Source organism: Cyprinus carpio, chromosome B19 (genome assembly GCF_018340385.1).
Source record: "Cyprinus carpio isolate SPL01 chromosome B19, ASM1834038v1, whole genome shotgun sequence".
NCBI lineage: Eukaryota > Metazoa > Chordata > Actinopteri > Cypriniformes > Cyprinidae > Cyprinus > Cyprinus carpio.
In genome coordinates this window covers 25,320,130-25,344,094 of record NC_056615.1, presented here as the reverse complement: position 1 = coordinate 25,344,094, position 23,965 = coordinate 25,320,130, and the positions used below count along the sequence as shown (strand labels likewise).

General features: G+C 37.7%; 1 protein-coding gene across 1 annotated transcript; it reads left to right on the top strand.

The window, feature by feature from the left end:
- Positions 1-4,702: 4,702 nt before the first annotated feature.
- On the top strand, positions 4,703-7,930 carry LOC122140870 (proteasome subunit beta type-8-like). The gene is made up of 6 exons (XM_042746040.1): positions 4,703-4,935; positions 5,349-5,487; positions 5,666-5,777; positions 7,013-7,142; positions 7,312-7,516; positions 7,760-7,930. The coding sequence occupies exons 1-6, from the start codon at positions 4,795-4,797 to the stop codon at positions 7,846-7,848; spliced, it is 816 nt and encodes a 271-aa protein (XP_042601974.1). The 5' UTR covers positions 4,703-4,794; the 3' UTR covers positions 7,849-7,930.
- Positions 7,931-23,965: the final 16,035 nt, after the last annotated feature.

The window sequence follows — 23,965 nt, the reverse complement described above, 5'->3', positions numbered from 1 at the left end:
TTATCGTGTTAACAGAGTCTATTGAATAATATAAAACGAATGTTGTTTGACTGGAATTATAGAAGATACACTTGCAACACTAACCATATATTTTTTGTGAGTTTAGTCTTTCAGGAGATTGTCTGATATCCATTAACTTATTGATTCTTCTTTTAAGAACTTCTCTCTCTCTCTCTCTCTCTCTCTGTGTGTGTCTTTTTGTTTTGCTATTTTTAGGTGTGTTGTTTTCTCTAATACAATGCATGTGCAGGTGTAACACTTGCTTTTGGAATAGATGACGTGTATTCTGGGACAGGCAGTTGTCCTACACTGAACAGCTGGGGTGATGTCAAATGTTAAGATGTTAATTTCGAAAGAGGGCACACTTCTGCTGCCTTGAGGGTATGTATTTTCTTTTACATATTTGATTAGAGGTTTAAAATGGTGCCATACCATTCAATTTCTCACTTGCCATGTCTGAATGTTTATCTTTGTAATTATGCTGTTTTTATGCTCCTCATCTAAATATACAGGTGTAACAAAATGGAGAACAAGTCTGAGCCATGCCAGGAATACTTCAAAATGTACACACTGCAGCCCTGCAGACACTGCGATGAGGTTTACAAGAACTGCTTACCAGGTGTGCAAATTATGCATGAAAATGTGGTCACTGCTAGGTACATGATGACAAAATGCAATGGGAATAATCATTAATATGGCTGTGCATGCATGTCTACTGTTAATAAAGCAATTTAGGTATTAATGTCACCATTTTCTTATGAATAATAAAATGCAGAAGCTATAGTTCTTTCTAGAACCAGGAAGTATGACCATATTAGCCCGGTTCTGTCAACACTCCACTGGCTACCTATTAAACATCGTATAGATATTAAAATCTTAAATTATATTAATCTGTTTCTCTCTTATTCCGAGGTCACTGTAGCCACCAGATCCAGTCTGTATCCAGATCAGAGGGTCACTGCAGTCACCCGGATCCAGTATGTATCCAGCCCAGATGGTGGATCAGCACCTAGAAAGGACCTCTACAGCCCTGAAAGACAGCGGAGACCAGGACAACTAGAGCCCAACTAGAGAATTGAACTGCTGGTTTCGTCTGGTCAGAGGAGAACTGGCCCCTCGACTGAGCCTGGTTTCTCCCAAGGTTTTTTCTCCATTCTGTCACCGATGGAGTTTTGGTTCCTTGCCGCTGTTGCCTCTTGCTTGCTTAGTTGGGGACACTTCATTTACAGCGATATCGTCTTGATTGCACAGATGCTATTTAAACTGAACTGAGCTGGATGATAAATCACTGAATTCAATGATAAACTGCCTTTAACTAAAAAAATGAGTGTTTACTATTGTCCTTCTGCATTATTGACACACTATTTTCCTGTTTAATACTGTTCAGTTGCCTTGACACAATCTGTATTATTAAAAGCACAATATAAATAAAGGAGGCTTGACTGTGTGGGAAGAGGAAAACGAGGAGAGATGCACACCCATCCAGGGTTTTGCAGTGATTGGTGCAAGATGCTGGAGGAGTAACTCTGTATAACTCATCAGTTCCGATCTGAGAGTCTTGTAAATACCTCAGGATTGTTGCTAGTGATTCTGATTGATATTTTTGTCTGCTTGCTTACTGGATGTATTTTATACTGTTTACATTGTATAGCACTGACTTTGACAACATGCCAAGCCTGTTACAAATTTAACAGCTACTTTAAACTATATATATATATATATATATATATATATATATATATATATATATATATAAAGTTGTTTTTTGAAATACTACAAATGTAAAAAAAATATAACAGCAAAATATGATTTTAAATAGAGGTCATTGATGAGACCTCGCTTTTTGATCATTTAGGCAGGTGTGTGTATATAGCCTTTATAATAAATATACAACATACACCTAGTAAGTGCCTCTCTCATATATATATATATATATATATATATATATTTGTGTTTTTGTGTGTGTGTGTGTGTGTGTGTGTGAGTGTGTGTGTGTGTGTGTGTGTGTGTGTGTGTGTGTTTGTGTGCATATCTTTCATTATTTCACACAAACACTGATGAACACGCATGCATTCATACATAAACATTCAGCTGGAAATGAACGTTTAGCCAAATTAAATTTTTTCTTTGTTTGATAAACTTTTTCAATCAAATAATATACAACACTGACATTTATACCTATTAAAAATAATTATAAATTTATATAATTATTTATTTGTCTTGATGCCGCTGGCAGCCTCCTCCGATTTTCGGTTTTTTAGCGACAGCTGCCTCACGGTTTTAGTGGCAGCCACTTCCTGCTGACAGCTGCCGATTTTTCGCCGAACCCCCTCTCAAAGAAAACGTACTTAGGTTCATATATATGTTCAATATTATAATATTATTGTTTTTTTATTTAATTTATTTTGATTATGAAAAGTGAACACTGAACAGCATTACTAAGAGGCGCAATATGACATGGTCAGACATGATTATGACCACTTCATAGGTTTGTTTTGTAGAAAGACTTTCTTTAAAGTGAATTTCGTTTTGTATAAATTGTATCTTAATTTTAATCAATGTTTAATCGAACAATTGCCTCGATTTAATAAATAAGAAGCAAACCAAGAACGTCGGGTGTGGATTGAAGTGCGTACAAACGAACCCACTATAGGACCTATATGTTTCCGCGGCCTATGTCTTTCTGCTTTTAATCAAATTCTTGAATTAATGTCTCAATTACAGGCTATTTGTAACATGTTATAGATAAAATACACCACATAAAGTAGTATCCATGTTTAACTATACAGAGTAGTATTTTATTTTATTTTTTATTTCTGATTGCGCCTGCTTACCAATGTTTCACCTGGTCTTAACCACTGATCTATATATGACTGGATCGCTCATCGCGTTCTAAACTGCCAGCAGGCAGTGAAGCCACCGGGAGTGTTCGATCCGCCATCTTACTAATTCCTACCGGCAGAGAGCACCATTGAGTCACATTCATACCGCTGTCCTAAAATTACCCGATTTGAAGCAAATCAGTCAAACAGGACTAGTTTTTATGTTATGGGTTTGTAAATTAATGTTTACTTCAGATGTTATCTGCAGTGTTTACGGTCTTTTGGGGCAGTATAAGTGATATATTTAAACCGTTTAGGTGGGTGTGTCTGCTGCGCACTGATGACACAGGTAACGATCCAACACAAAATATAGCTTATTTCTTTATGAACATAATTATTCAGGAATTATTAAACATGAACGTATTAGTATCAGAAATGGATTTGAATATATTACAATGAATAATACAATTATGTTGTTAATGCTCTATAATGAAATGAAAAGGTTAACTTACTATCTTGAAAATAAAGCTTTATGTCTTTAAATCCGTACTGTACATAGTCAGTTTTTTCTCTGAATAAATTCAGATTTCAGAATGAGCACTTTATCGTTTGTTTTATATGCTGAGGTCATGTCCGTCTGATGTTTATCATGTTCATGATGTTCGCTACTGTAATGAACGTAGCTTTTTAATAAGTAGGGGAAATTTTACAAAAATAACCGTTTACATGCCGAGGGTGTTTGCATTGTTACAATGTACAGAAATACTTAAGATTTATAAACGCTTACTTGTTAGGTGATGTTTTCTCATTAAAATCATACAATTTCCTATTAATTCAATAGAACGTTTACGCACACTAGGGATTACCAATATGGCGGCGCGGCGGCTTCACTTTCATGCAGGGGGGCAGGGTTTCATATTTTATTGAAGCATCCCTGGGCGCCGCCATTGATTAGCGGACCCCCACCTGCTGTTAGCATTCCATTGACTCCCATTCATTTTGGCGTCACTTTGACAGCGAATAACTTTACATCTGAGGCGTTTAAAGACTCCATTTGTCCATTCATTATTTCTAAAGAAACACGAAAATGTATAAAAGGCCCCATTACCTTGTATCTTACGTTATGGCCCCGTAGAAGCAGTTTTTTGTAAAAATAGGCTAACGATTGCGTCATAACCTGCGACTCTCTGTCGCACAGTAGAGAAATTACCGTATGGACAGGAGGAGAAGCTCGCAGGCAATCTTTTACTGTCTATGAGGCTATCGGGGGGACGTGGAGGCATGAAGTCAAGGGAGAAGCCCATAGAGAGTCCATAAAAGCAACGGGACAAAATTATTCAACAACGTCTGCAATATTCGGTGGGTGATTCAGATTTCTCTTGGCACAGCGATTAGAAGACTTACAATTGTCAGACAGGTTGCTCACGTGACATTTACGTCATCAAGCTGCGTTTGAGTTTGCGCAGTACGCTGGACCCCCAGGAAGTGCGTGCTTCTAATTGACTTCACTTGTCTCCGTTGAATCCAACGGGGTCGCTGTGTCCATTTCTTTTACTGTCTATGCTTTCATGACGTCATGAGCAATCCAGTTCTATATTATAGATCAGTGGTCTTAACCTGCATCGGGTAAATCTACCCAGATACTGAAGACGCGCAGAGACTCTCGCTCCTATTGGACAACCAGCACTGTACAGAACTTTTTCCTCTGAGAATCTCAAAATGATCATGTTTATCGCAAATACTCTTACACAACATGAGATAGACGCATAGAAGAAATTAATTTACAACTGTTATTCGAAGTTATAGATTATAATTTTTAAAAGATGTTTTCTGGTCGAAATCGAAACTAACTATTCTACTAAAGCTTTCGGTTTCGAAATTATTGTCTTCCGCTCAGGGATCGTATTTCCTTCATGTAAAATACACTTAGGCCAACTTGAATTACTTTAATTGTACTTTCTTTATATAAAGAATGGCTCTTTTGGATGTAAGTGGATATAAACACAATTCGGCGTCACAGTTTGGTTTTAAGCAAACGCATCTTCTCGATCGGTCGAATCACTACAGTTTTGGGACCAAATGCCAGGAGTTCGCGGTACCTGTCGGAGTTGACGTAAGTAACTTTATCAGTATCAATTCTTAATTAAATCTTAGAGACACATTATTACGGTGTTAAGTGATAGACAGCATAAAAACACACATTTTGTGAGAAAATGGAAGAATGCTCGCACCCAAACATGTTGAACAGATTAATAAAAAATCATCCCTTGATACATAAACCTTTAATTTTCCAGTTTTGTAGAATATCTTAAGCAATTGTAGAGCATGTAATATGTTATTAAAATAGCATTTTAAAGTTTTTGATTTACTATGGCAAGAATATTGAGAATCTGTCTGTATCTAGGGTTAATTTGCTTACTGAAACACAAGGAGCAGAGCCTCAGCAACAGCAAAAACTAACATTTAAGCAAAAAACATGTAAATATAAATTAGGCTGCCTTGTAACATATTCTGTGTTCCCATCAGCCATCCAAGTTTCTGAAGTCATGCAGTTGTGAGGATGGCGTTTCCATAGATCTGAATCATGGCACCACAACCCTGGCGTTTAAGTTTCGTGGCCGTATTGTGGCCGTTGACTCCAGAGCATCAGCTGGAAAATACATTGGTAAGCAAGCATCCATACAAGTTTAGAGTAGGTAAACACTTCCATGAAAGCAAGCTGATTTGACAACTACACCATAGTACAAAGCATGTCATTCATACTGAAAACAGCATTCAGAAAAACACACAATTGTCAAACTGTATTTTTTCTATATCGTGATGTTTCTCCCATTGTGTTGCAGCATCAAAGGAGGCCAATAAAGTGATAGAGATCAACCCTTACCTGCTGGGCACAATGTCCGGCAGCGCTGCAGACTGTCAGTACTGGGAGAGACTGCTGGCTAAAGAGTGCAGGTCTGTCTAAGCATGCTTCTGAGAGTCATGAAGCATCTAATCACAGGATGAAGTTGCCAGTGTTCAGCTGTGTCAGGAAATGTATTCAGTAAAATTCTTTGGTAAAAGATTATTAGAAGTACAGACTTTAAAAAATTACTATTCGCATCATGTGAAAATAATCAATGCATCAGCGAAGATTAAAAGGGATAGTTCACCCTCATGTCATTCCAAACCTGTATGTCTTACTTTCTTCTGGTGAACACAAAAGAATGATCAATGTTATAGTTTACATTTATGCATTTAGCAGACGCTTTTTTTCAAAGCGACTTACAGTGCGTTCAGGCTATACATTTTTCTTTTTTTTTAACCAGTATGTGCGTTCCCTGGGAATTGAACCCATGAACTTTTGCACTGCATAAAGGCAAAGCAACACTTTTTAAGATGAACAGAGTGAAATTTAAGCCTAAATCAAAACATAGATCAATGCACATGTACACAGACTACATTAAATATGGTGAAACAAACCTCAAATATCAACTGCCTAATATCATTGGTTCTCACATGTCATGATGTGATCAAACATGATGTTTAAGGATTGTGTCATCATATCTGATGCAGTCTGTAAATGTTTTAATTTGATTTACCGAATAAAGGCTTAAATTTCAATCTGTTCATTATAAAAAAGTGATCATGTCATTAAAACACCTGTCACCTGTTTTTCTTTTTTCAATTTAAAATTCTCATGTGAATATATTCATCCATTACTGTTGTGATTTTATCTGTGTGCAGAAGCCCATTATGTTGATTCCTACACTCTCAGAAAAAAAGGTACAAACTGTACCCTTTCAAAGGTACACTTCATGCACTATGTACTTTTTAAGTACTAATGCAAGGGTGTCAAACTCAGTTCCTGGAGGGCCACAACCCTGCATAGTTTAGATATAACCCTAATTAAACACATCTGATCCAGCTAATCTGATCATTTAGGCTTATTTGAAAACTACATGGTATGTGAGTTGTAGCAGAGGTGTAACTAAACTCTGCAGGGCTGTTTGACACTCCTGTACTAATATGTACTTTTAAGGTACTGTATGTACCTTATAGGGTAAATACGGTAGAAAAGATGTACCTTTTAGCTTTTGTTTATTGGGTACCACCCCAATGACAGTTTTTACCTTTTTTTCTGAGAGTGTATATTTGCCGATATTCTTCGTTAATATATTAATGTTAGTAATTAAGTGATTTAAAAACAGACTTTACAAACTACGTAACAAGCAGAGGATCTCAGTGTCTGCAGCCTCCAAGCTGCTGTCCAACATGATGCTGGGATACAGAGGCATGGGTCTGTCTATGGGGAGTATGATCTGCGGCTGGGACAAACAGGTGATATGTGTTTATATAGCACTGTTTTTGTGTTTTTTGCTTATTAGTGTATAATATTAATAGTATTTAATAAAATTATAAAATAATATTGTAATGCTCTCAGTAAGATCTGGTGTCACATATTCTTTATGCGTAACTTATGTTCATATTATGTTTTCCCTCACATCAGGGTCCAGGCCTGTACTATGTGGATGATAATGGTACTCGTCTCTCCGGCCGGATGTTCTCCACTGGCTGTGGGAACAGTTATGCGTATGGTGTCGTGGACAGTGGTTATCGTGAGGATATGACTGTGGAGGAGGCGTATGAGCTGGGCCGGCGTGGTATTGCTCATGCCACACACAGAGACGCTTACTCTGGTGGTGTGGTCAACCGTAAGTACAGCAGTGTATTACAAACTGGCTAGCAATAAACCTGAGACTGAAAGTAAATATATACATTTGGTCTTTTAATAATATTAACTTGATGTGAGAAATGTCTTTTTTGTCTTCAGTAATACCTTTGAATTTCTGTTCTACATGTTTGTTTTCTTAATTCCTTAATGTACGTTGTTGTTGAACACTGTGTTTGCATGCTGTACTTAAGATGGTATGTTTTCATGTGTTTGCACCTTTTAGTTTACCACATGCAGGAGGACGGCTGGATCAAGGTGTGTAAGGAGGACGTGTCAGAGTTAATTCACAAATATAAGAAGGGAATGCTCTGATCGCATCTGATCTCTCATTCATTCAATACTCACTCTTTTATTATTATACCTGACGCAGTAAACATTAAACTCTCAAATCAAACACGTGTTTGGTGCATTCTTTGTAATATATTTGTATTTTCTGTAAGAAGTCTTTAGGTGAATAAAAATTAACATAATGCACTTAATGAACTTAATGACAAATGTAGCCCCTGTATTTGAAATGATTTTTGATTTAGGCCCATGTACTGTACATATATAAGACACAAAACTGGTCTAGGCATCATTACAATACAGAATTGTGGAAGCTCAGTAACAATGGAACAAAAAGTCATGCAAGTCATGAATGTTATTTTTAGTCAAACTCTTAATTTCAAGCAATAATTTTTTTTTCTTTAACTCCAGTGAAAATTCAGCGTTCTCACTAAGGCAAGGAAGAAGCTTTGAGGCCTGACGATGATATTAAATGACTTAAACCATGATAGAAGATATTGGCCATATCACCCACCTCTAAGACATTCATTATGACTTGCACTTTTCAAAGTTCTACCAGAAAGACTCAGGAGGTGAAGATAAAACACAAAAGTATTTATTTACAAAACCAATACAAAGAACAGAATTATTTTGGCGTAGGCCCCATCTGTAGCTTGAATCAGACGTTGTAGATTCCAGCTATTCCTGCTGAAGACGAAGGCAGGGCGGAGCATACCCCCGCATGGACGGGGCCAACCTGGTGGTGGTGGGGAAGATGGAGGGAAATGTTGCGGCAGTATCTGCAAACACAATGAAGGGTGAGTAGAGGGCTTTAATATTCCTCGTGTTGAGTGCTGATTGGCTAGATCTAATTGTAATGTGTGACGTGGCATTAAGTCTTCCTAGTAGAACTTGCGCTGACGCTTCCATTTCTGAAAGATTCTTCCTTGCCTTAGCCAGAACACGCCCCCCTCATTACCTTAAGGACAAAGAAAATAATAAGTAAATAAATGTTAAAATAAATATAAGTGGAAATAAATGTACAAACCCGATTCCAAAAACGTTGGGACACTGTACAAATTGTGAGTAAAAAAGGAATGGAATAATTTACAAATCTCATAATCTTATATTTTATTCACAATAGAATATAGATAACATATCAAATGTTAAAAGTGAGACATTTTGAAATGTCATGCCAAATATTGGCTCATTTTTGGATTTCATGAGAGCTACACATTCCCAAAAAAAGTTGGGACAGGTAGCAATAAGAGGCCGGAAAAGTTAAATGCACATATAAGGAACAGTTGGAGGACCAATTTGCAACTTATTAGGTCAATTGGCAACATGATTGGGTATAAAAAGAGCCTCTCAGAGTGGCAGTGTCTCTCAGAAGTCAAGATGGGCAGAGGATCACCAATTCCCCCAATGCTGCAGCGAAAAATAGTGGAGCAATATCAGAAAGGAGTTTCTCAGAGAAAAATTGCAAAGAGTTTGAAGTTATCATCATCTACAGTGCATAATATCATCCAAAGATTCAGAGAATCTGGAACAATCTCTGTGCGTAAGGGTCAAGGCCGGAAAACCATACTGGATGCCCGTGATCTTCGGGACCTTAGATGGGCACTGCATCACATACAGGAATGCTACTGTAGTGGAAATCACAACATGGGCTCAGGAATACTTCCAGAAAACACTGTCGGTAAACACAATCCACCGTGCCATTCACCGTTGCCGGCTAAAACTCTATAGGTCAAAAAAGAAGCCATATCTAAACATGATTCAGAAGCGCAGGCGTTTTCTCTGGGCCAAGACTCATTTAAAATGGACTGTGGCAAAGTGGAAAACTGTTCTGTGGTCAGACGAATCAAAATTTGAAGTTCTTTTTGGAAAACTGGGACGCCATGTCATCCGGACTAAAGAGGACAAGGACAACCCAAGTTGTTATCAGCGCTCAGTTCAGAAGCCTGCATCTGTGATGGTATGGGGTTGCATGAGTGTGTGTGGCATGGGCAGCTTACACATCTGGAAAAGCACCATCAATGCTGAAAGGTATATCCAAGTTCTAGAACAACATATGCTCCCATCCGGACGTCGTCTCTTTCGGGGAAGACCTTGCAGTTTCCAACATGACAATGCCAGACCACATACTGCATCAATTACAACATCATGGCTGCGTAGAAGAAGGATCCGGGTACTGAAATGGCCAGCCTGCAGTCCAGATCTTTCACCCATAGACAACATTTGTTTCATCATAAAGAGGAAGATGCGACAAAGAAGACCTAAGACAGTTGAGCAACTAGAAGCTTGTATTAGACAAGAATGGGACAACATTCCTATTCCTAAACTTGAGCAACTTGTCTCCTAAGTCTCCAGACGTTTGCAGACTGTTATAAAAAGAAGAGTGGATGCTACACAGTGGTAAACATGGCCTTGTCCCAACTTTTTTGAGATGTGTTGATGCCATGAAATTTAAAATCAACTTATTTTTCCCTTAAAATGATACATTTTCTAAGTTTAAACATTTGATATATCATCTATGTTGTATTCTGAATAAAATATTGAAATGTGAAACTTCCACATCATTGCATTCTGTTTTTATTCACAATTTGTACAGTGTCCCAACTTTTTTGGAATCGGGTTTGTATAAATGAATGAAAAAATGTGAAAAATGTGAAAAAATACAAAATACATAAAAAGTAAAAATACTCATTTATTTTGTTTTTACATTTATGTATGTATTTTGATTGATTCATTCATTTAGCTAGCAGCTTTGCAATACCATACATTGATGGGTCTGTCCATATGGAATTATATCTGCTTAAAAAAAAAAGAGTAACTTTATAAAACTGAACGTAACTTTTTCAGAAACTATCAAAAATATGCCATTACAAAAGAAGAAAAACACAATGAAAATGAAAAAAAATGAACTCAGTCGCAAAAATTTAACAGGCTCTTCAAATATGCTTCATTCTTTGTTGATGTTTTTCAAAGATTCGTTTTCGCTAATCGTGGATTCTGAATGCATTGCCACAGATTTCGCTTACGCTTCGCAGTTTTTCGTTTGGTGTTTTGACACAAACCTCTCGTGGGGGCGGTCTTAACAGTGATCTACTCTGATTGGATAGTGAGCTTTTGATGGACAGGTGCTCTCTGACCGGGAAGTACAGACGTCACTCAGTGGCGCGCATATTGGAAAGCTCTCGCGGTGAAGCGGTTCGCGCAAGATGGCGGAGTAAGCGCGCGTAAGTTTCGGAGCTGTTCACCTTCAGACTTGCATACTAGTGATTCATGGTCACGTAAAGTATATTTTTGGAGATGCCGTAATGCAGAGTTAAGTGTACCGTGTCATCTTATTGGTATTGTATAGAATTTTCACTTTTTAACGACGCACGTGGAGAACTACCTCGGCTAACAGCATCACAAGCTAGCATCTCATAACTACGGCAGCATGCAGGTATCGACGGACAATCCGATTGTGAACAACCTACACGACTACTGTATGGCAGATGTACCTGTGATCTCCCTCGGGGACTCTGATTTTCCCCCTCTCCCCATAACTCCTTCCACAACTCCCTCCAAACCTCCTGCACCAAAAAAAATAAAGCCGCAGCGCTCTGTGGATATAGACAGTGAAGGTATTGTGCAAAGAATCTCAGTCATCTTCAACACGAGAATTGACTCCCTGGAAAAAAGTGTGGAGAAAATGATTTCCAACAATACACTGAAGATTGAGGGGCTAAAGAAGACTGTTGATTTTGCCTGCGCTGAGATCAGTGAAGTGAAAGGTAAAGTGACACACATTGATAACCGTGTCAGCGTGGCGGAGAAAAAGACGAGCCTACTGGAACAACGGGTTACTGAGCTGGAAAACTATTCGCGACGGTGGAACCTGCGACTCTTCGGTGTGGCTGAAAACAAAGACCAGAACGTCCGCCAAGAGGTTATACACATCTGTCAGTCCATCCTGCCTGAACACAAGGACAAACTCCCTGATGTTATTGACTCAGTGCATCGTCTTGGCCAACTAAAGAAAGGCGCCACCAAGCCTCGAGGGATAATTATGCAGTTCAGTGCTCGCATTTACCGCGACGCTGTTTGGAAGGCCGCAAAGAAGTCTACTTTCCTGCAAAACAACAAGCTTCGTTTTGCCGAAGATTTGTCCCCAGCAGTCAGAGAGCGAAGGATGCAGCTGTGGCCACTGGTGGCTAAAGCACGAGAACAAGGGAAAGCTGCTTATTTCGTTGGAGGTCGAGCCTTTGCTAATGGGGCTGAACTGTTTCCAGAGTCCTGACTGTGGTAAACGTCACACCTGTCAATATGTGCCTTAAGTCGAGTTAAGTTATAATATCCTAAATGCTCATTATTTAATGGGTGTATATTTTTATGTTCTGAGATACACTTTATTTTTCAAATGTTTTTATAAAGGTTGTTGAGCTCTTTAATGACACTCAACTGTTTGTTTATAAGACAACGTCTATTACATCATGTTCAATTATTTGCAGTGCTCTATATAGCATTTTATGGCTATTAGTTGCAAATATCTGGTATTTATTAAGTTGTCAACCGAAAACCTAGGTATCTCATTAGTTTTCAGTGTTTCACTAAGTTTTGCTATGTACCTTCAAGTTTATTGGTGCAGCTCCTTACAGTAAGGTTAAAGTCTATTTTATTTTATTTTTTTCTCTCTCGAACTTTACCTCATATTGTTCTATCAGTTGTTGTTAATACGTCTTTATCTATCATTACTCTCAATGCCAGGGGGATAAGGAATATTGTTAAACGCAAGGCGTTATTTTTGTTTGTCAAGCAGCACAAATCTGATTTATGTTTTATTCAAGAGTCACACTCTGTTCCGGACGATGGTAGATTTTGGAGATCCCAATGGGGGAATGAGCTGTGGCAGGCTCACGGATCTGAACATTCTGCTGGTGTTGCGACTCTAAAATATAATTTTTCAGGGACTGTTCTTTTATCTGTCAGTGATACATCAGGTCATTTTATTTTTCAAGTATTAACCATTGAAAAGTTTACTTTGATAGTTATTAATATATATGGATATAACTCTAACCATGAGAACGACATACTGCTTGAAACCTTAGAGAAGCATATACAAAATACACTTAATAACTTTCCAAATTCAGGTATTGTAATAGGTGGGGATTTTAACATGATTCTGGATCACAATATTGACTGTTGGCCTCCACGTGTTTCCACTGCAGTAAATGATAACTTAAAATTATTTATGGAAAAATTTAACTTGATTGATGTATGGAGATTTAACAACCCTAACATAAGTGCTTTTACTTGGAGTAATAGAAGTGCCACCAGACGTTCACGATTGGACTATTGGTTAATTTCAGATAATTTGAATATTGATAAAGTATCAGTTAATATCATCACAACCCCATTAACCGATCATAATGCAGTCTCCATCTTTATCCCTTTGCACTCTGCCCCCTCCACAAGATGTAGGAATGCTTACTGGAAACTAAACAGTTCACTCCTGCAACACGATGTAGTAAAATCAGATATAAAGAATCTAATAGTGAAATTCTGGAATAAAGCAAAGTCCGAGAATGCTTTTGGTAGCAATTGGGAACTTTTAAAATTTAAAACTGGCCAATATTTGAGGAATTATGGTAGTATCTTATCAAAAAAACGTAAACTGGAGGAAGAAAGAGTGGTCTCTAAAATAATTTCCTTGTACCAGAAGGACCCTGCGGATATATCAGAAGAGGAACGACTATCTTTAATTTCAGAACAACTTAAACTAAATGAGATCTTCTCTAACAAATCAAAAGGTGCCTTTATAAGGTCAAGGAAAAGGTGGATTGAAGAAGGGGAGCAGAACTCTGCCTATTTTTTTGGCTTAGAAAGATATCATGGGAAATTTAATTTAATCCAGCAACTTAATATCAATAATACTGTAACTGATAATCCGAAGAGCATAGCTGTTTTCTGTGCGGACTTCTATAGTAATTTATATAAATCTCAATATTGCCATCAATCATCCACTACATTCTTGAACTCTCTCATCATCACTCCAATCTCTCAAGATGATAGGAAACTCTGCGATGACCTTATTACCTTGCAGGAAATTACATTTGCAATTGAACATTGTAAAACTAACAAATCTCCTGGTGTTGATGGCCTCTCTGCAGAGTTTTATCAGGCTTTTACACAAGAATTAGCTCCTTTTCTACTTGAAGTAATATTAGAAAGTGTTGAAAAAGGCTCTTTACCCCCCTCGCTGACCCAAGGTTTAATTACGTTAATCCCCAAAGCCAATAAAGATCCACTGTTTATAGATAATTGGCGACCTATTTCATTACTGAACACCGACTACAAAATTTTTGCCTCAATTATTGCAAAACGATTAAAAAATGTTTTAGACCCTATTATTGATGAAGTCCAATCAGGATTCATGAGAAAAAGACACATCTCAAACAATATTCGGCTTGTCTTAGATATAATTGATTATTCATTTTTATGTCCTGATGATAGTTATATATTTTTCTTGGACTTCTATAAAGCCTTTGACACAGTAGAACATAACTTTATATTTCAAACTATTGAGAAATTTGGTTTTGGTGATTTTTTCTGTAAAGCTGTTAGAACAATGTACTGCAAAGGCAATAGCTCTATCAGACTTAAAAATGGGACATCACCTAGATTTGAGCTGCAAAGAGGCATCCGACAGGGCTGCCCTGCCTCCCCATATCTATTCATTTTATGTTCTCAACTTCTTTCCAACCATATTAAAAATAGTACTTTAAAAGGAATTTCAATTGCGGAAAGAGAAGTTATCCTCACCCAGCTAGCAGACGATACTACACTATTTTTAAAAGATGCCAGCCAAGTGCCAATTGCTATCAAAACAATAGAATTATTTTCAGCAGCTTCTGGACTCTGCTTAAATCTGAAGAAGTGTGAACTTTTCTCCCTTAAAGAAAGCGACACCTCCCAGATTTGTGGCATCCCAATCAAAGATAAGATTACTTATCTAGGGATTACTATAATGAAAAATGAGGAGGAGAGATGCTCTGTAAACTTTAATTTGATTAGTGATAAGACAAAGAAAAAGCTAAATCAGTGGCTGCAGAGGGATTTATCCTTGAAAGGACGAGTATTGTTGACAAAGGCAGAAGGTTTATCCCGTCTTACATATGCAGCTATCCCCTTGTTTGTCAACAAAAATTTGTCTAATTCTATTGACAAGTCACTTTTCGAATTTTATTTGGAAAAACAAGACTCATTATGTGAAAAAAATCTGTTATCATGAACACCTTTGAACGTGGTGGTCTTAATTTTCTTGATTTTACAACCCTTAATAATACCTTTAAAATTAATTGGATAAAGCATTTTCTAAAAAATCCCACATCTACATGGAATTTTATACCTAACTATATCTTCTCTAAGGTTGGTGGTCTAGAATTCTTACTTTTATGTGATTATAAAATAGAAAAAATTCCCTTAATTTTATCTAAATTCCATAAACAAATGCTCTTAGCATGGTCATTAATTTACAAACATAATTTCTCCCCACATAGGTGCTTCATCTGGAATAATCAGCTTATTAAATTCAAGAATAAATCTTTATTTTTTAAGACTTGGTTCAATAATAACATAATTCTAGTTTCCCAACTCATAAATGATAATGGATCATTGATGAATTATTCTGAATTCCTTAACACTTTTGGCATTCCAGTCACCCCAAGAGAGTTTGCAATTGTTATGGATGCCATCCCATCTGGTATTTTAATTCTCTTAAAAGGGGCTGGAAAACCAGATTGCCTACCAGATTTGGACCCTAAGTTGACTTCAGTTGGTAAAATATGTTTCGCAACCACAATGAGGAATAATAATCGTAATATTCGCTCTTTATTCCAGAAAGATGTTACCAGCATACCTAATGTTGTTTCTTATTGGTCTAACTTTGTTAACAACCTGAATTGGGGGAATATATGGAACCTTCCTTACAAATATCTCCTTACGAATAAAGTAAGAGAGGTCTCTTTCAAAATCATACATAGGTATTATCCTGCTAAGCATTATCTCCTTAGGTTTAAGCTTGACATATGTGTTAACTGTTCTTTTTGTGGAATATGTCCAGAAACAATGGTGCATCTGTTCTGGCAATGTCCCTATGCCATCACTTTCTGGAAAGATCTGTCCCGATACATTTCTGTTAATCTTATTGCTGATTTTTCTTTGTTTTGGAAAAATGTACTGTTTGGTTTCCATGATAACAAGAGTAAAAAACAGAAAGAAATATACCTAGTTAATCTATTGATCATTTTAGGGAAATATCTTATTCACAAAGCGAAATTTAGTAATTCTAAACCTTCTTTTATTGCGTTTGGTAAGGAGACGGAACAGTACATCAATTCCATCCATGATTCAAAAAATAAGAAGGCTGCTAAAACCATTCAGTTATGCTCTATCTTTAATGTATTTATTTGAAACTCCCCCTGGATCTGTTCTTTTATATATATTTTTTGTTTCTGTATTAATGACTCTATTTGTGTGTTCTTATTGTTTGTATCGTAAAGATTTAATAAAGATTAAAAAAAAAAAAAAAAAAAAAAAAAAAAAAAAAAGCTCTCGCGGTGAAAACACAATCAGGATTTATGCAGAAAAGGCACATTACTAATAATATACGGTTAGTTCTAGATGTGTTAGATTATTCAGATTTAATAGACAGTGATGGTTTCATTTTCTTTTTAGATTATTACAAAGTTTTCGACACATTGGAACATGAATTTTTATTTCAGGCTCTACGATAAATTGGCTTTGGCGATGCTTTTTGCAGGATGGTCCAAATGCTTTACATAAACGGAAACAGCTCTATCAAATTAAGTAATGCTACTTCACCTAGATTCTTTTTAAAACGAGGAGTTCGGCAAGGATGTCCAGTTTCCCCTTACCTGTTTCTAATTGCAACATTTCCTTAGCACACATATAAACAATAGTCAATTAAAGGGTATCACAATTGGTAACACTAAAATAAAAATTAGTCAATTAGCGGATGATACAGCTTTATTCTTGAATGATTCATCACAAATTAAATTGGCTTTGGGTATTCTTTTCTTTAGTTCTATTTTATTCTTTATTGTTTTTTTTGTGGTTGATATTATGTGATTTATGTTTATACTTTTGTATGTTTTTGTTCTCTGCATTAATAATAATAAAAAAAAGCTTCTCGCGGTGATTTGTATGCAATACGTCGTGCTTTGTATTACTAAATATGTAAATAATATTTGACCTTCGATCGTCTCAGTCTGTAAAGATGAGCTCTCAGGAGAGACACGGAGCAGCATCTTCCTCCTCCGCTTGTCCTTCAAGGCAGCTTGAAGTAAGCTTGTGTTACTGAATGACAATAATAACCCACAACGAACTGCTGCACACTGTAACATGAATAAAACTTGTATCGATGTTGTTGGTTACTTCAGTTACACAAGCTTACTTCAAGCTGCCTTGAAGGACAAGCGGAGGAGGAAGATGATACCGCTCCGTGTCTCTCCTGAGACTGAGAGCTCATCTTTACAGACTGAGACGATCGAAGGTCAAATATTATTTAATACAAAGCACCGCGAGAGCTTTCCAATATGCGCGCCACTGAGTGACGTCTGTACTTCCCGGTCAGAGAGCACCTGTCCATCAAAAGCTCACTATCCAATCAGAGTAGATCACTGTTAAGCCCGCCCCCACGAGAAGTTTGTGTCAAAACACCAAACGAAAGCGCCTCTGAGTGACGTCTGAATCTGTGGCAATGCATTCAGAATCCACGATTAGCGAAAACGAATCTTTGAAAAACATTAACAAAGAATTAAGCATATTTGAAGAGCCTGTTAAATTTGTGCGACTGAGTTCATTTTTTTCATTTTCATTGTGTTTTCTTCTTTTGTAATTGCATATATTTGATAGTTTGTGAAAAAGTTACGTTCAGTTTTATAAAGTTTCGTTCATTTTTTTTGAAGCAAATATAATTCCATATGTCCATCATCATTTGCACTAGTGTGTCCCTTCCCTTTCTTAAAATAGTAAAATTACTGGAGCTGTAATTATTTTTGTATTTTGCAGACAACATGTTCTGAGATGGATCTCAGATCAATTGTAATTATTAAATTCAATCATTAAAAAAAAACCCTGATATCCATGTTCTTATGACTCTCAAGATGACATTCTGTGGATGAAGAATGTGGCATGCCAGCATGCTTGGCCAATCATATTACTGTTTACCAGCGGTTGCTAGGTAGAATTCAGGGAAGCAGGTTGTACTGTATATCATATTACATTTGCTTTGGTGATTAGAGAAGCATCTAATAGAAACCTGATCTGATTACAACGTTTCAACACTTATTTTATATACCCAGGTGAAAAAGAATTCTATTAAAAATATACTTTAATAAAGTGTACTAAGTATATTTTCTACATTTTGTACTATTTTCGTCAAATCCAAGTATAGTTAAGTGTATTCAATTATGTATTAACTTCAACTTAACATCTATTTGACTACACTTCTAGTGTAAATAGTATACTAAAATGGAACAACTTTTTTTTAAACTTCAAGTGCACTAAAATACACTAATGAAAATCAAGATTCATGAGCAATTAAGCACACTTACAGTACAATTGCATTGTATCGCCATTCTAATGGAAATACACTTAAAAAGGCATTGCAGCGCAAATTATAGTTGTGTTTAAGTACATTTTGTGCATACTGCTATCATACTTATAATTACTATAAACTATGTTAATTTAGTATGCCTCTGTAATATTTCAAGTGATCTACAAATGCACTTCCTAACTATATTTAGTGCTTTTAAAGTGTCCCACTATGACAATAATAATGTTTTTGAAGTGAAGTTCAATTACAACCTAAACATCATAGACACATACTTTCAGTGCAGTTATTATAGTGTAAGGTAGAAACAAATTGTTTGAAGTATATTTCATCTGTACTTTTATCCCCATTTTGTTATACTTAAGCATGAATGTTGCTATTACACTACAAGTGTATTATATTACAATTCAGTTCAAGTGCATTAAATCAACAGATTACAAATTGCATTTCAGAAAAGGATCTTTATTATTGACACAAAAGTAACACAAAAGCAGATATTGGCAAAAGGAGGAACCTTGAACAGTCGACTTTCTCTGAAATGCCGGGAACAGAACAATGGCGAACAACTTACTACACATGCATATCTAGCTCTGACTTGAATTACTAGAGGCCTTGTAGCTCTCATTGTTGCGGATCTCTGCCACCTCGGTGTTGGGGAATCGCTCCCTCACTGCATCTGTGAAAACAGGAAAGAGACATGGGCATGAATTAAAACAGGATAGACAATGTATAACTTTGAAATACAATCATTGATGATAATGGATTTGTCAATCAATCATGACAATGGATTTGGATTCATAACTATGACATTACTGTACCTATAATTGCGTTGGTTTTTTCTGGCTCAAGCTGCTCCTTCAGCTCCCCTTTTTTTCCTTTCCCTGTGAGGGTTGCCTTGGCCAAAGTTTCCCTGCCAAACACCAATGTGGCCAGTTCCTGTGTGAAGAGGGACATCCTCCTCCCACTCAGCCTCTGATAGAGGCGTTTTGGGACTTGCACTAATGAGTTGCCGAATGACAACTGTGAAAACACACAAGCAGATTAACACAAAAGGTAAATTACAAACACTTCTCAATAGGGCAGGTTGGCACGTGTCTTGGCTTCAAGTGTTTTAACCAAGTGGCAACCTCCCGCTCTCTCTCGTGAAGCCCATACGGAAGTGACTTAAACTGTAATTCATCGACTGGCCGCTTGAGGCTGGCTGCAAAAGGGAGTAAGTCCCATAGACTCCCCATGTTAAAATGCCCAACATTACAGCAGGAAAAAAAAACATGTTTACAGCCTGGTTCAAAAAAATTATTTTGGTCTATATAGCTAATTTTGCCCTTCATGACAACTGTGAGGGGGGTGATTTTTTTTTTATAACTCATCCGTTTTAATTATATTAAGTCTTAAAGTTCTGCATAATTAAGGGCGTGGCCACTTGAGTGACAGGTGGATTGCCGCTGCTGTCACCACCGTCGCGATAGGTGGGTGTGGTTTCAGCAACCAGCTCCCGCCTTTTTGCCCATTTTCGATTATCCGGGAGTGTTGCGCGGTGCTGCGCTGCCAAGATGGCGACGGTCGGCTCAGCATACTCTAGGCTTCAAAAACGCTCTTTGGAAACCTATGGGTGATGTCACGGACACTACGTCCATGTTTTTTACAGTCTATGGTTTTAACACAAACAGTACCTCCACGATCTTGTAAGATTTTTTTTTTGTGTATGCTTTTTGCACCCAATCATAAAAACATAACAAGGATTGGTTTAAGGTCCTTTAGTCATACCATGTCTTCTTCACTGCCAGCGTGACTGCCAGTGCGCGGTGATTTGCTTTGGCTGGAAATCATGGAAGACAAAGGTGAATCTTCCATTTTGTTTAGGACTGTTTTGAGTGAAGACACCAGTCCTGGCAGCTCTAAAATAAGGATATAGTATAAAAAGGGTCAGTATCACATTATGACACAAAGAATAAGTATCACATTGTGACACAAAATAGCACCTATATAAATTTCATTTTACAACAGCTACATCTGGTTTAACTTTTATTTATTTATGACTGGATGAGGATCCTTACGCATACTTTTCACCACTAGCATGCATGTCTGACATGAATGTTCCACAGGGCAGTAATTCCATTATTGAGTGTGAAGATGGAGTAGGGCGAATGTTCAGTTTAGCTTGTGAAGCATAGAGAAGCACAGGGTTCCCAAGTTAAGTCAAATGTAAAATTGCATGACTTTCCCAGAAAAACAAATTGAACTTCCATGACCAACTATGAATGGTGCAATAAACTAACTGACCAAGGATTTCAAAGCACCCTCGTAGCGTTCAAGCATCTTTTACTTTTTAGAGCGGGAGATGAATAAATGGTCATTGAAATTTGAATTGAAGTTGGGTTAACCACAACTGCTCAAGCAAGCAGTAAAGCTATTAACCAGATATACACCAATTTTGTGTGGAAATATATTTGTATTAATGTATTTTGGCAAGACAATTTTAAACTGCTAAAACAAAATTCCCTGATATTCCATGACTTTGCCCCAAATTTATCCAATTTCCTGACTTTTCCTGAAAATCCATGATATTCCAAAAATTCCATGACCTGTGGCAGTGGTTCCCAACCTTTTTAGGAGACTGTACCCCCAAAACACTTTATCCTTCCTGAAGTACCCCCACAAGCGCATGTGATCGGTGTGATTTTTAGATTTGGTGTAAATTTTAGGTTTGCACAGTGTAACATCTAATTTACCTGTAAATAATAATATTTTTACTTCCTATAATAACTCATAATTGTCTTCGTTCAATATTTGTATGACTTTTATTTTCACATCTTCACATGTCCAGACCAATTATACAAAAACAAAGATTACATTTTATTTACATAGTAGCAGCCTATTCTAAATATGTTTAGACCTGTCTATGACAAAAAAGGACTCACCAATTAATGAGAAACTTGACCCTGTCTCTCACTCATAAGCTTGGTCAGTCTTGGGGGCAGTGTGGCAACAGCAGCTATCAGGCTTTTCTCCAAGTTGAGTCTGTTCCTGTGCTTGGACTTGATTACGGCCATGGATGAAAATGTCACTTCACATAAATATGTAGATCCAAATGGCAGGAGTTCATTCAGTGCATGTTTCCCCAAATCAGGATATTCCTTCTCCACATCACACCAGAACTGTGACAGGTTTGTTTCTGAGTACCTCATCTTCAGTCCACGGTCTGAGGACACATCCAGCAGATTTTCCTGTAGTCTGGTTGAAATGTTGTTATCCGTACTTTCAGTCATGAAAGGATTACGGACCCAGTCAAGTTTGGCAGACTTGCTTTCAATATCAGGGAAGTAGTGGTTGAACTCACTGTTGAGTCTGGATAAATGTGTGCTTACTAGTTGCACTATAGGAGCTCTGTCAACATCACCTGCAGAAAGGTAGCTGTTGAGCTGCTGGAAACAACTTGTGTCCCCATCTTCACATTTACTCTCCCAAAGTTTGATCTTCTTCATGAATCCACACACTTTATCATACATGTTTAGGATGTGTGTGTCTTTACCCTGCAAAGTTAAATTCAGGTTGTTCAGTTTGCTAAAAAAAATCAGCGAGATATGCAAGGCGGGCTACCCAGTCTGTGTTCTCCAACATAAAAACAAGGGGATGTGAGTGTTCTGCCAGAAAAGCGCTTACTTCGTTGCGCAGCTCCAAAAGCCTCTGTAGTGCTTTCCCTTTCGATAACCAACGTACATCGGTGTGAAGAAGTAGCTGTTGGTGCTCAGCGCCACTGTCATGACAGAGCCTTTCAAACAGTCTGTGATTCAGAGGCCGCGATTCGACAAAGTTTATCACTTTCACTGCGTCATTCAAAACTTCATGTAACTCGGGACTCATTCTCTTACTGGCCAGTGCCTCTCTGTGGATGATGCAGTGATTCCACTGAACGTCGGGGTTTACTTTCTTAATCTGCGCTATTAATCCTTTCACCCTCCCAGTCATTGATGCAGCACCATCCGTGCACACATGAATACAGGACTTCCAATCCAGATTGTGCTCTGAGAAAAAGGTGTCGTTAACGTGTAACACATCTTTACCGGTAGTGCTCCCCGTTAGCTTCTTGCAGAATAGAATGTGCTCGTTAATTTCAGAAATGTCTCTGTATCGCACAAACGCAATAAGCTGGGCTTCCCCGCTAACATCTGTTGATTCGTCAACTGCAGCGCGAATGAACCAGACAGTTTTAACTTTTCCACTACTTGATCGACAATATCAACGGCCATGTCATCAATCCTCCGGCACACTGTGTTATTGGACAATGGTACCGTTTTCAGTGCATCAGCTGCTTTCTTATCAATCATTGTTTCTGCAAGAATTACAGCAGCAGGCAAAATTAGCTCCTCAGCAACAGTAAATGGTTTTTTGGATTTAGCCACAAGTAGCGACACAGCATATGAAGCCTCCAATGCTTTGGTTGACACTGCAGTCGCTTTTTTTAATTTTTCTTGACTTCCCTTAAATTCCGATAGTTTTCTTTGAAAAAACTCTGCTGTCTTACCGACACAGGAAAGATGCTTGGTATTTAGGTGTCGTTGTAAATGGGCTGGTTTCATGCTATTATTAGAGAGCACATCCCCGCAGAGGAAACACAGCGGCTGAGGCGGTTCAGTAGATGTGGACGTAAAACCGAAAACGACATACTGTTCATGAAATTGACGGTACTTTGACTTATCAGCTTTCTTTTCTTTTTTTCCATTGGTTCACTTGAGCTGCCGCTAGCACTGCTGCTGTTTGGAGCGGCGTGTTTTTTTAGCCATTGATCCATAGCTAGCTAGTGTTTCTGTTTTACTCAAAGCTAGACTCTCTGCCTGTTGCTATGGTTACACTACGCCCGCCGGCGGCAGAGCGCGCGCGCGGCCACGGACAAGTGAGCTGAGAATCAGTTGGGGGGAAGGACAGGGTGACTTAACTGAATGGTTTCCATATTATAACATGATTATTATAATGTTTTGAGAATCATCCCACGTACCCCCTGGGGACTGCTCACGTACCCCTAGGGGTACACGTACCCCCGGTTGGGAAACACTGACCTGTGGGAACCCTGCAAGCAACTGCTGCAAATTCTTATGTGAATAAGACCATATAGCCTGTCTCACTGGACCCTTCTCTTGACTGATATGTTGCGATGCTTGGCAACAGAGATAGAAGATTAGAACTATTTCTTGGAGTGGATGAAATAAATAAATAACTATTTCTTGGAGTGGATGAAATAAATAAATAAATAAGTTTACATAAATGATTGAAAACACAATTTTATATCTTTAATCGCGATGGAGGGGGAACAGATGTATAAAAGCAATATGACACTTGTGGTCACAGTATTGGTACCTGCGCCACTTTGCCAGAGGCCTTGTAGTTATATCCGTACTAGGGCTGGGACAACGCGTCGACGTCATCGATGACGTTGACGCACAAATACGTTGACGCAAAATATGCGCGTCGATTCGTCAGACCCAAAACAAAGATGGTAGCGCCAGAGAGTAGTAGCAACACAAGTGGCTCCTCAGACTT